This window comes from Parambassis ranga, chromosome 10 (assembly GCF_900634625.1).
Source record: "Parambassis ranga chromosome 10, fParRan2.1, whole genome shotgun sequence".
In the NCBI taxonomy this organism is placed as follows: domain Eukaryota; kingdom Metazoa; phylum Chordata; class Actinopteri; family Ambassidae; genus Parambassis; species Parambassis ranga.
This window is the reverse complement of record NC_041031.1, coordinates 17,800,259-17,813,508: the sequence shown is the minus strand read 5'-3', so window position 1 is coordinate 17,813,508 and position 13,250 is coordinate 17,800,259. Positions and strand designations below refer to the sequence as shown.

The 13,250-nt window shown below is 41.7% G+C and overlaps 1 protein-coding gene across 2 annotated transcripts in view; it reads left to right on the top strand.

Annotated features, from left to right (window-relative positions):
- The window catches only part of slit3 (slit homolog 3 (Drosophila)), a 197,940-nt gene that overhangs the window by 151,985 nt on the left and 32,705 nt on the right, over positions 1-13,250 (top strand). For both annotated transcript variants that reach the window (XM_028415836.1, XM_028415838.1), the window contains 7 exons: positions 1,512-1,655; positions 2,246-2,409; positions 4,619-4,769; positions 6,736-6,810; positions 8,356-8,499; positions 9,903-10,046; positions 11,955-12,118. In XM_028415836.1, coding sequence (XP_028271637.1) covers positions 1,512-1,655; positions 2,246-2,409; positions 4,619-4,769; positions 6,736-6,810; positions 8,356-8,499; positions 9,903-10,046; positions 11,955-12,118 — 986 coding nt within the window. The remainder of the gene's footprint in view (positions 1-1,511; positions 1,656-2,245; positions 2,410-4,618; positions 4,770-6,735; positions 6,811-8,355; positions 8,500-9,902; positions 10,047-11,954; positions 12,119-13,250) is intronic.

Genomic DNA, 13,250 nt, shown 5'->3' with positions numbered 1-13,250 from the left:
TATGTGAAAATGCGGAAAAATTAGAGAGAGAATGCGTAAATTCATATCAGTGTTTGTGACATGACATCGTTAACATTTAGCAACCCCAGTTGGAAAAGTATTCCTCCCAGATCTCCGGATGCTGCTGCAGGCATAAAACGCTAAACACCACTGAATGCTTTATGTTAGTTTACATGCACGCTATGCGCTCAATATAAATCTGTGAATTTTTGATTGTTTCATTCAATGAATAAATAATATACTGAGCTAATATTGCTCCATCATTGGTATGTTCTATAAAGATGCTGCCTGGGAGCAGACATATAGAAGGAATATGTCTTGTAAGATTTTGCTGCATAATAGTCAGTCAGTTTGTCATGAATGACAAGATGCTCCCTTATAACCTAATAATTATAAATTATATTTAGCTTTCACCGCTGCATCAAGCAGTGTGTCAACCTTTCAGGATTATTGCTTTGTGTGGCTACTGGTCTGCTGTTTATATTCTGTGTGCTGCTTTGTTTTACTGGTGCAGTTTCAAGTAATTAGTTCCCCCTGTGAGCTGCCTAATGAGGCGTGGGTATGTCGCAGAGCAGCATGTGTGTGTGTGTGTATCACCTGAGTGATGCGTGTGTACGTGTAAGCTGGTTGTGGTGGCGCCGGCGCTCGTTAGGACGGGTTGAGACAATTAAGCTGAGCTGCTGTACCAAGTACCGAGTTAGTCACCTGTCAGGCAACAAAAGAAAAGATGGAGAGGACAGACAGCGCAGTGTGTGTGTGTGTGTGTGTGTGTGTGAGACGAGTAACAACAGAGGAGCAGAACGGTGGAGAATGAGACAGAAATAAGGGAACGTAGACATACAGGGACAATCCTGACAACCTGTATATTTGCTAATGAAGTGCAGGTATGAAAGGATGGAGAGACGGGGAGAAGGGTAGAGGTGAAAACTTTTCCTGTCATTTACTTAATCCCACTATCACATTTCTCATTTCGTACCGCTTCTCCTCCATTTTTGCCTGTCAGCCTCCTTCACTTAAATGTATATCTGTGTCAGTCCAAATTAAATTTTCACCTGTCCCTTCACTGTCTCACTCCATTATTTCTCCCACCATCCCATCTCCATTCTTCTCCATCTCCCCCTCCTCCCCCCTCCTCCCCCCTTCACCATCTGTCTCTCCCATTAAAACAAGATATTACACTCACACACCCAACAGCAGATATTCCCATCCTGCTCCAGAAGAGAAAGTGAAAAAAAAAAATATATAAAACCACAATTTTCAGATTTATGTGTCACGGCCAGAAAAAAATATAATCATGAGTGTGTGGGGAAGGGAGGGGGGAAGAAATAGTGAGATGAAGAAGAGAGGAAGGGAGGGAGGAAAAGTAGTGGTTTGGCAGTTGCTGATGCATCTGAGAAAAATAAATTCTGGTTATCTGCATAACTTTTGTCTCACGCACAATGATAATAAAGCTGATTGAACACAACAGATAGATAAATAAAACATATTAATGGTTCCTTTTTGTCTTTCAGATTGTTGAATGCCAACAAAATAAACTGTTTGAGAGTCAACACCTTCCAAGATCTGCAGAACCTCAACCTGCTGTCGCTGTACGACAACAAGCTGCAAACCATCAGTAAAGGACTGTTCACTCCTCTGCGCTCCATCAAGACTCTGTAAGTATGGCAATGTTTTAGGCATTAAACTGAGCTGCAACAAGTAGCCAATTATCTGGATAGCTCTGTTGTAAAGTACTCCAGGCATGTTCAAGTGAGGAAGAGGCGACTGTGGAGCAGAATACACTAGAGTAATCGAACATGCCCTTTGGTCTGCGTACAGTTTGGGATTCCCTAGGAATAGCTGGAGGAGGTGGCTGTGGATTGGAACATGTAGGCGCCCCACAAATCCAAATACTCTGATCCTGGCTTTGAAAATGTGATGTTTGGATTTCTTTTAAATAGAATTTGACAGAAGCCTGAATATATTATGGTTTGGTTGTAAAAAAAATCAATACTAAAGACTTTCACCTTGGAAAAATGGTGGACCCCACTTTTTACTCAATGGCTTAATGATTCGATAATCAATAGCTGATTAATGAAACAATAGTCACAACCCTTGGCTCACAAATGTCATGAATGTTTGTTGATGTTTGAAAAGAATTATCCTTACAATGGAAATGGCCCTACATGCCTCTGTGGCATTTTTGCCAGTTAAAAAGACGGCTGACGCACCCTTTCCTTCGCTCCATTCTCTCTCTCTTTCCCAGTCATCTGGCCCAAAACCCCTTTATGTGTGACTGTCACCTGAAGTGGCTGGCAGACTACCTGTTTGATAACCCGATTGAGACCAGCGGAGCGCGATGCAGCCACCCCAGGAGGCTAGCTAACAAACGAATCAGCCAGGTCAAAGGCAAGAAGTTCAGGTGTACAGGTAGGTAAATGACTCTCACAGACACCACAGTCGCACTGAAGTTACGTTCAGACACTAAAATAAATTGGTTTTACGGTCAGTGCAAACAAACATGTTCCTGTGGGACTGATGTTTCCACCACACCTCTGCTTTCAAAGATGCTGTGTCCCATGACAAATCCGAGTGCATAAGCAATACTATTAAATGCTAAAGGGTTTTATCCAAAGTGCTTTGTTGTATCATGTGCACATGTGCTGCATTTTTTTTAGCTAATGGAAGGTCTGAATGTTAATGTTAGTGCCCGTCCATGGAGGTAATCAACTTAACTAGATTACAAATGCCCCTGAAGCTGGTTATGGCTGTTATCTTTGCTTCAGCCCTTCCTCTCTGCAGTCCCATGCCTCTCCCTGCATCTCCTCTTCCTCTCTGGACCTGTGTGGATTATTTTTTTGCTATTGGTGGGCAGTTCTTTGGTGTCGCACCTCCCCCTTCCTGTGTGGATCTGCAGCTGTCTGTTGCCTCTCCTATCCTGTATGGACCCTGCCTCCCCCCCCTGACTCAACTGGTGCAGCTCTCTAATGCCCCCCCTCACCCCCGCCTTCCTCCTGTGTGGACCTGCATTCTGATTGGTTCGTGCAGCTGTCTCTTGTGCTTGATCTAACCATGTGGCCCCGCCTATTGTGACATCACATGGTTCCGTCAAGCGCCAGGGACCGCCCGGCACACACCTTCCTGGCTCTCCTGGCCAATCACACGCCTTGGAACAAAAGCTCGAGGTTAAACTCTTAACTTCTGTTCATTCACGTAGGGCCTCTGATACATGGGACTGTGGTCGAAGTGAATGATAGACTGACTTCAAGATACATCAATCAAAGTATCCATAGCTGCTGACTGGTGTTTTCCTGATTCATTCTGGTGCCCTGTGGAGTTTTGGTAGTAAATCAACAAGTTAACAATAATTTTCAAAACATGCTGTGTGCCCCCCTGGGTTGGTGAATACATTTACTTCCCCACTGCACTTTGATATTTGTTGTGCATTACAAATAAACTGTATTATTATCATTGTTATAAAATGTTCTTCAGTCTTTTAAATCATGCGTTGTTTACAGTCTTCTTCCTACTTCATTTCTCTGCATGGACCAACATTTAATTAGTGGAAGAGGTGGACATCATGTTATTGTTCATGTGCATGTTACCAGTACATGTGCATACACAACACAGAACAGAACAAAGCAGTGAAAAACTCCACAGGGTACAGGGTACAAAAACATCAACGTTCACCTTGATTGCTTATCTGCCAGAAAAAGCTGCTTTTGAACAAATGGTCCTACTTGGTTACACGTCTTTGTGTTTCAAAGCTGCTACAGCCTACATTCAAAGCTTTGGCATTCAGTGGCATGGCAGTGTTGTAGCAGTTAGCATGGCTGATTCTACCACTTCCCACCCTTGTGTTAGAAAAACCTTTCCCATAAAGGTAAACAAATACACTCTCTGATTCAGTCCTTACCCTCCTGTCCTCTCGTCTTTATTTTCTTCTTTCCCTCAGTTTACCAACCATCTATGTTATAGGCAGACATTATTCCATATTTTTCTTCCAGTTAGGTTAGCTGACAAGATGCCATGATCATTTGTTAAAGTAATATAAAGATTATTCATTGCATTAATGCAGAGAAGAGAGGAACCGGAGGGACTGAAAAGAACAAAAAAAGAGAGATTATGATAACCGTGAGAACTTTAAAGAGAGCACAGTGCTGCATTATGGTAACCAGGTCAATCCTACAGTCAGCAGTCATCAATAATATCTGCTTGCATTATATCTAAATAACAGAAGTGGGCTCTGGCTCGCCTTGTTAAATGGAAAACATCCTGGGTTAAACTACATTTATGTACAGTATGATTCCATAAAACCACCTGTTAATTTGATTTACAGTGGGAGCTATGCAGACATTACTGTGCCTGCAGGAGCAAGTGCAGCTTGTGTAATTTGGTTTAACTCTTGCAAATAAAAATAGGAAGCATTAGTAAAATCCAGTGTTTGACTTTTTGTGCCTTTTTCTCATCCCCCTACCTGTTTTTTCTTGCTCTCACTCACTCTATTGACTTAATTTACATCCCTGTCCTTCCTACCTGTTTTTTTTTCTGCTTCTCCCTCATTCATCCTTAACTCTTCCACCTCCTTCTGTCCTCATTTCTGTGCGACTTTCTCTCTCTCTTGTTTACCCTCTCTTAGGTCAGGAGGACTATCGCAGCCGTCTGAGTGGAGAATGCTTCCAGGATCTGGTTTGTCCAGAGAAATGTCGCTGTGAAGGCACAGTGGTGGACTGCTCCAATCTTAAACTGACGCGAATACCGCCACACATCCCTGAGCACACCACCGACCTGTAAGTCTGACTGTGCACGCCCTCACAGGTGACAAACAGTCATCTACACATACATAAGTGCACATGCAATCATATAGGGCACGAACATATTTTACAGGGAGCCTTGTTTACTATGCAAAGCCAGATGCAAGCGCACACATGCAGTGCACATTCCCTCTCTGCCTCTCTCAGTGCACTTTCATGAATGTCACTTTTCATTTTTAGCTCCGAGACCAAAATGCACCCCTCCCTCAGCAGTCTTTTCCATCTCCCTCCAAATCCCAAAGGAGCCATCATCATGTCTGGCAAAGGGGTCTCACTCTAGAATACTGAACAGTCCCATGGATCATTCATTCCATTGCTGAAAAATGGCAATGGAGTAACAGATAGCGTGCTACAGGAATACTGGAGTGAGTCTGTGAGAAAGGTTAAGAAGTCAGTATGAAGTCAGGATCTTCATCCAACAATCAGACAAGTTAATGATTGTTTGTTTTAAAGCATACATTTCCTTGTTGCAGCCTCTTACGTCTGATGCACATATTGACCCCATATCTGTATCTTGCTGTATAAAGCACCCCACAACAATTTCTTATAATGCCAACTTGTAAACAAACACAGGATTTGCAGACACACGTGTGTGTCAAAGTGTGCCAAAAGCATAGCTCCATTTTACTTTGTTAATCGAATATTCAATAATATTTCCAGAGAGGAAAAGAGAATCCAGCCAGAAGCAGCGTGTGGTCTAATAATGCTGAATCACTGGCAGCTTTATAAAGCAGGTGAGGGATGGAGGGCTTCTGCTGTGGTTATCACTGTGGTAGTAATGGAAGGAAGCTGCAGAGGAGGAGACCACTGCTGCATTAAGGCAGATGCAGGACGGTTGTCACAGTATTACTAATGGAGGTTACTTGTACAATGGTGAATTCAGCCATGGCTGCCACTTTAGATAACTAATAATGCCAGTATTGCACAGACCATTAGCCCTCAGTTTGTGTGGTTCTGTTTCTCTGTATTCTTCCTCCTTTCCTCTCCATTCTTTCCATTCCCAGGCTGCTCCCTGTCAGAAACATATACAATACTTTGTCCTTTATGGTTGGTTAGAGGGCACATCAAAGTTTCGAGGGTTTTTCGACACCCTGTCTTTCTTTTCTCCTTTTCTTTAAAAACACATTCAACCAGTAGTTTTCTGAAGGCCACAAACACACACAAGCACAAGCTGTCAGTCGTGTCCTGTAACCTGCATTCATCAGGGGAAATCAGGGGGAGGTTGTGGTTCAGCTGAAGGCCTATATAGTTTTTAGTCTCATTCTCTCATCTGTCTGTCTCCCAGTCTGTCTCAGTGACTCCTACCAGTAGACATAAATGCCCTCAACATCAGCCTTGAGAGCGTTCAATTAAGTATGAAATAAGTCTTAAGGGAATTATCCGTACATTGACTTCATATCTTCGGCAGTAGCTCACATGGTAAAGGGATCTGTTTATGCAAATCACCCTTGCGGTAAAAGCAGTATCATTTCCTCACTATCATGATTCTGCTGCAGCATACTATTTCTGTTTGACTTTATCTTGGTTGATCCATCTTTTAACCCCTCGTATCTCATTAGCATCCCCCTGAGCCAACCTTTCACTTTCTCTGCTCCGGTGTCAGCGACACATACGCACACACAAAGAGCATCCTTTTAGCGGTGCTCTTTTAGCACAAATTGCCTCAATAAAGCAGATGACTAGCTTCCTATCTCTCAAACTGTTTTTTCTTGGCTTAAGGCGGAGTGGGTATCGATGGCTACATAGAAAAGATGCATTGCTCCTCTTCACGCTGCATCCGGTCCACTTAACCTTCATGTTGCCTTCTCTTCCCTCACTTGCACCCCTCCCATCTCTCTCTGTCTTTATGTGTGTTTGTTAATTTGTGTGTAGTAAATTTAAAGCACTTTGTTTCCATAAGGAATAAATGTCTGACTCTCTCTCTCCATCTTCCTCTCTGTAGGCGGTTAAACGACAATGAGATTGCCGTCATGGAGGCTACAGGGACTTTTAAGAAGCTGCCTAACCTGAAGAAGATGTACGTACACTTTTGAGAGTTGGTGTAAAATGTTTGTTGTTGTGTCAACTACAGGTGTCTGCAGACAAAAATCCTCTAAAAACAGTGGAAAGATGTCAGTGTAGCTTGAGTGTTGCACACACATTTTTAGATATTTCATTTTCTTTATATAAATAAAGGGTAAAATACAATAAATATGTGAATCTGGTGGGGAAAAGTGAGGAGGATAATTTGTAAAGAAAAGAAAGATGATTCCATTTTTCAGTGCTTAAGTTGTCTTTCCATTGTCATTACTAGTACATTACTAGTCATTACTAGTACAGCACTAGCATACTGGGTTAGGCTAATGACAGCCAAATAGTATAAGGCTTATAGACTTCTTAAATGACTTATACAACAAGTTTATAGCAGAAGATGCATTACTTGAGGATGCTGCTCTCTCAACCAGATGTGCTCTTAAATTTGGCTCAGATTGGTTTAATGTGAATTGGTACTCAGCGGTACCTTTAAAAGTAACAATGTTTTATTTATTGTCCAGCACTGGTGTCGAATCTGAGCCTGCAGTGAAGTCACAAATCTGCTTTAAAGTCCAGTTTTGGGTTAATGTGATTTCCACTTCTGCCTCCTACATAACAGAACATTGAGTCTATTTATTCTACCAAATAATCATTATTGTTTTGGAAATTAATGTTTTTAATTTAAGCCATGAAAAGTAGAAATGCACATCATCAGAGACATGAGCCAGGAACAGACCAAGAGGATGGAAGGGAAGGAAAGGGAGGGTTGGAGGAAGCAAATATTAAATGGAAATAGAAGATGGGCCTTTGGTTCAGATTTACAGTCCTTATCTACAACCTACTCTACGTTTGCGTGTGTGTGTGTGTGTGTGTCAGAGGGAGATAGAGAAAGACAGAGCAGAGACCAGCAGTTGATTTATTGGAGAGGAAATTGCTAACCATCTAGCAGTGTCACTGACAATATAGATTGGCTTGCACTCATTTCCATTTTCCTTTTCTCAGTACCTTCCCTCTCTTCTTCATCTCCTTTCCTCTCCTCTCCTTTCCTTTCCTCAAATTCTCCTCTTACATTTTACTCTGCAGTCATTATTTCAGCTGTCTCCATTTCCACTCGTCTCATATTTCGTAGCACTGATAAGAAGAAGCACAAAAGTACTTATGAAGGAGAGCTACAGTTGTTGTGATAGCTAGCATCTCAGGTTATTGTCTCTCAGCCGGACGATCTCTTTTCCTTTTTATTCCTGTCATTGTGTGTGGATGTGCACAAGATAACGATCATCATCGGTTATTTGTGGCCACTTGTCTCATTTACTTTTATGTGTGCATGTTTGTTGTGTGCTTTATGAGTTACAGACAAGGCTGGCTTTCAGAACATCTATTGAACCCGGCAAGGATATTAAGATGAAAGAGAGAAGAATTAATGTTTATTAGTTGAAAGGACATGATTTAATACTGCAATTAAACTGAGAACTGTGTGTGTAATGTTCAGTTGAAGTGAAAAAAAAAACGTTAAATTTGCTCATCATATTTTTTTTTGTCTTTCTTGAAGCAACCTGAGCAACAACAAGCTAAGGGACATCCGGGAAGGTGCGTTTGATGGAGCAGGTGGTGTTTTGGAGCTGCTGCTGACAGGAAACAAGCTAACCGGGCTGCATGGGCGCATGTTCAGAGGCCTTGGTGGCCTGAAAACGCTGTAAGTGTGTGTGTCTGTCTGCTTTTATTACTCATGTTGTTTGGACATAAATCTGTTCACACAGTTCCACTGTGAGGGGGTTGTGTGTGAGAGAGGAGGTGGGCCATTAGTGTAAATCATTACATTTTAGTATGAAGACTGGGTTTAGGTTAGGTTCAGGGCAATGAACGGAAACACGTCAGTGTGTGTTTGTTTTCTGCAGTTTATTTATGTGGCCTGCTTGTTAAGAAAAGTCGTAGCTTATTATGCCGTAAAACAGACAATTGTCTCTGATGCAGCAGTGGATAAATGTCAGAGCTAGAAAATCACCTCAGACCTAAATAATGTTTTAAAGATTTATTTTGCATGACCACATAAATTTAAACCATGTGGTGACCACCACTCGTTTACAGGGTCAGTGAATACATGACTGTATGTTGTTGCCTGTTGACTGGTATTTTTCCTGCAAACACAGGTGCATGTTCTGCCACAGTTGTGGCATCAGATTCATGGTGGACTTCATTAACTTTTTCTTCCCCTGCACTGAAACTAGGAGGATTGTTTACCCGACTCATCCTGAAATCAAGGCTAATGACAGCATATTGTTGTTCCTCTAATTTGGGCACCCACCATAAAGAGGCTAGTGTCCAATTAGGGGTTACAGGATAGTGTACGAAATCATGAGCTGATGTTGTCTGTGCTTGCTCAGTAATGACTAGCTAATGCTATCATGTATACATATGCCGGCTAATGACTCTCTAATGGTATCATGGCTGTCTCTGTATTATGTTAAGAGGCTCCCTGCTCCAGTAATAGCCTTGCTAACTGGGTTAGCCTGTCCCAGAGATTGCTAATGCTAACTAACTCACTTAGCATGGTCCCACAGGGCTGCATGTCAAAAGCTAATGTCATATCACAGAGTCTGTGACGGTTGTCTTATGGGGACTGGTTTGAATTTGCTGCTGTTTTATCTTTTATACATGTCATTACAGGTTGTGTTCTTTTATCTTGTTTGTCTTTCTCTTTTCATCTACTCATAACATGAAAACAACATCCCTCAAGAGTCCAGTAATCTTCATGTACTGTTTTTACTGACTTAAAGGATGATGTCTACTTCTGTTAGAGTTGTATATGTATATGTATAATGTATGTGTGCAATTTATGGAAAGACATTACCAGCCGATCCCCTCCTCTATAGTCTGCCGATCAGAGTGTCCCAATGCTCTGAATATCTTCATCCATTTACTCATATTAAGCACCTTTAGCAGCCTTCAGAACGTGCCAGGAAATATAAGCTGAAAGAGTCAGTAGTTCTTCCTTGAACCAATGACATCACTGGTTCCTGTAAGATTTTTCTGAGCTACAAAGAACTGTTGAAGGAAATCCTGAATTCAAATACCTATTCTTCTTCATGTGTTTTCCAGCATGCTGCGGAGTAACCAGATCAGCTGCATCGACAATAATACATTTACTGGTCTGAGCTCGGTGCGTCTGCTGTCACTGTATGACAACAGGATCTCCAGCATCGCCCCGGGAGCCTTCTCCACCCTCCACTCCCTGTCCACCATGTGAGTCGCATTATTTCCCTCTTTGGTTTTTTTCATTTTTCATTTTGTGTGTATTTGCTCTTTTTTATTCACACTCCTAAACTCCTAGTTATCTCCCATTCATACACACATTTGCACACACGTCGCACTCTGGACAGTATTCTCCGCACAGATGCTCTCCATCATTATCGACTAGATTGGTCTGGATCCCAGAACATTTGTTATCAAAGCTATGTGGGAATCTCCATCTTCAGTTCAGTTAGAGAGAAGAACTAGAAATAGAACTGCCATGCAGTGGTGAGGTTATGACAAGTATTAACCTGCCACATAACATTATTGTTAGGACAGAGAGTGTGTTCTTCTTCAATCATCTGACCACCCAGATGTGAAGCCTGTAAATAATACATTTTATCAGCTCAATAAAACATTACAGGTTGATTCCTGGGTATTTTTTCCAGCCAAGCCAAGCCCAGAAAGGCGCCTCACATTCTTTTGACTCTCTCTCCCTCTTTTTTTCTCCCTGCTTCCTTCCCTTGTTCTGCCGTTTGTTCTTGCTCTCTGTCCTGCTGTGTACCTGTCATCTTTGATTCAAGTTTCTACCCAAGTCTTTTGGGAGGAGAGGTGGCAAGACAAGAGAGGGGAAATGGGGACGGTGGAGCGGGGGGGATAGATGGTGGCATTGTTGTATGAACTGTTTTTTTTGGGCTGTTGGTGATTATCTAGTATAGAAATATATTATATTTGTCTCATCCCTGTCATTTCTCACCATTGTTTCTTTTTTCAGCATTAGTTAGTTTCATTTGCTTCATACTAGTAATACTTGATTTTGTATTCACCTGCACCTGCTGGCTGTCTGGCATGAAAGAAAGATGGATAGCGTGTATTTCCAGACTCTCTCTCTGTTCATTCTACTGTCTTTTTTTCCTACTATTTCTAATGTCTGTCTGCATGCTTGGTGCATTGTTTCCTAATACAGTTTGCCCATTTAATTAAAAGATTAACACATTGAAAAGGAAGGAAGGGATTTAGCTATGGGTTGATTGCCACACACTGAGGTCAATTCATTACAAGGAAATGAGCAAATAACTCGTTCCTATTTGTTGCAGCATGCCATTAATATTACAGCACAAAGCAACTTCAGCAGTTAATGAAGGGAAAGACATGGGTCACATGCACATCTCTGGACCCAACACTAAGAACCTCGCCCACACACTTAGTCTCAATCACAGAGCATACAAATTCTTCCTCTGTAGAAGCTGGCAACAAATTTCAGAAAAAAATCACTCAAAAATGAAAATGTGCACTGATCTCCCATTGAGCGGACACCTTGGTCTTTACCCAGCTTTGTGGCAATTCTATGTTATTCACCGATCCAAGATTCAATCTTTCAGGATAAGGATCATCTTCTACCCTGCTCTGCCACGTTTGTTCATTTAGAAATGATCTTGACATTTATGTCGCCTTAGATGTGCTATATGAAATTGCCTATAGCAGCTTTAACTTCAGTATACCTCCCTCCTGTCCTGCTGCCACCACTTTCTTCCAACATCTCAGTTTAAATATGGCTCAGCATACATATTACATGAGCTGTGTGACAAAAACAACAAAATGCAGTGAGAGTGAATAAAATGAGCAGATAACCTTTTCTTTTCCTTCTCTCTTTCACATTGTCTCTCTGTTCTCTTTCAGTCTCCATCTCCTTTGTACTTTACGAAATGAATAAAAATAACAGATAACCTTTTACTGTTTCCCCCACATGCCTTTCTTTGTCTTCTGTCTAAAATTATTCAGGTGTAGGACTGACCAGAAGCAGTATATCACACACATCACAGCACGATTATTAGTCTAGATGTCTTCAGAAATCCGTCCTTTAATTGTTTTGTACATTGAAACCCCCCATCTCTGTCCGTTTAATCTCATTGTTTCTAGTAACCTTCTATCCAACCCGTATGTGTGCGATTGTCACCTGGCCTGGCTGGGTCAGTGGCTGAAGAAGACCAGGGTCGTCAGTGGAAACCCTCGCTGTCAGAAGCCAGCCTTCCTGAAGGAGATTCCCATCCAGGATGTGGCTGCCCCGGACTTCACATGCGACGGTGGGTCTCTCTTTTAGCTTAAATTCTTTATACATAAATGGAAAAAATATTTAACCACATTGGCACATAAAGCATGATTTAAAGGGTTTGTATCATGATTCTTGGTGTTAAAATTGTTAAAAGTCAGTGTTTGCAATTATACCTCTATGTGAGAAATTTAGGTAAGGAGCATGACTCAAATGATTGAAGGGTAAATTAAATGTGTCCTTGCGTCACGTTCACAGCTGAAAATATACAGCAGTTTTCATAGGAAAGGTAAGAACTTTCAGAGGAAAAAGAGTTTTGTGCCCGACCAACAGAACTTTTAATAAAGTCTTTAGTGAGACATGAAAGTTGGTCATGGGAGGAAAGAAAATAGCACTTCAGATTACACTAATGAAACTTTCCTGGAAAATCCGGCTGCAGTGGAGCATCATAAAAGGTCAGCAGAGAGTACTCTATAAATTATTACAACTGAATTGTTACAATCAGTGCACTGACGCTGCTGAGATTAACCCTCCCAAACAGAAGGAAACTGTTCTCAGTGATCTAACTGATATCACAGGACCCTCCAGTAAGTCATTTTTTTCATTTGTACAGGAAATGTCTAGTGGTCATAACAAAAGTGGTCAACATTTAACAGCACTACCAGATACTCATCCGTCATCTCTCGTCTGTGGCCAGTAGATACACACACATCCTCTGTGGGGTAGTGTGAGGACAGAATGATCAGTAACTACTGGCAAACAGCAGCCTGAGATGACATCAGCTTGTGGTTTCTACAGTGACGTTGCTGTTACCACGACCATGCATGCCTATAGCGACTTAGGCCGTAGGCTTTGCTGCCAACTTTTGACGCCATAGACAAAGTGTGGTCTGGCCCTCCTGTCTATTACGTTGGGTCTATTTTCCTTTCTTTTTTTTATAGCTGCACGGTATTTGCAGTTCCCTTTTCTCTCTCTCTTTACGTCGATCGCTCTTTCTTTCCCTTCCCGTTTTTTTTTCCTGAATTCATTACACTTTTCTAATTTCCTGTAGCTACGCTGCCACCATTTACTGAAAATGAGTTTGGAAAGTAGTTAGCAGGGTTTGGTTCAAGTAGAGGAACTCTAAGATTGTATCAGATCTTGATATTTAGCCTTGCACACACACA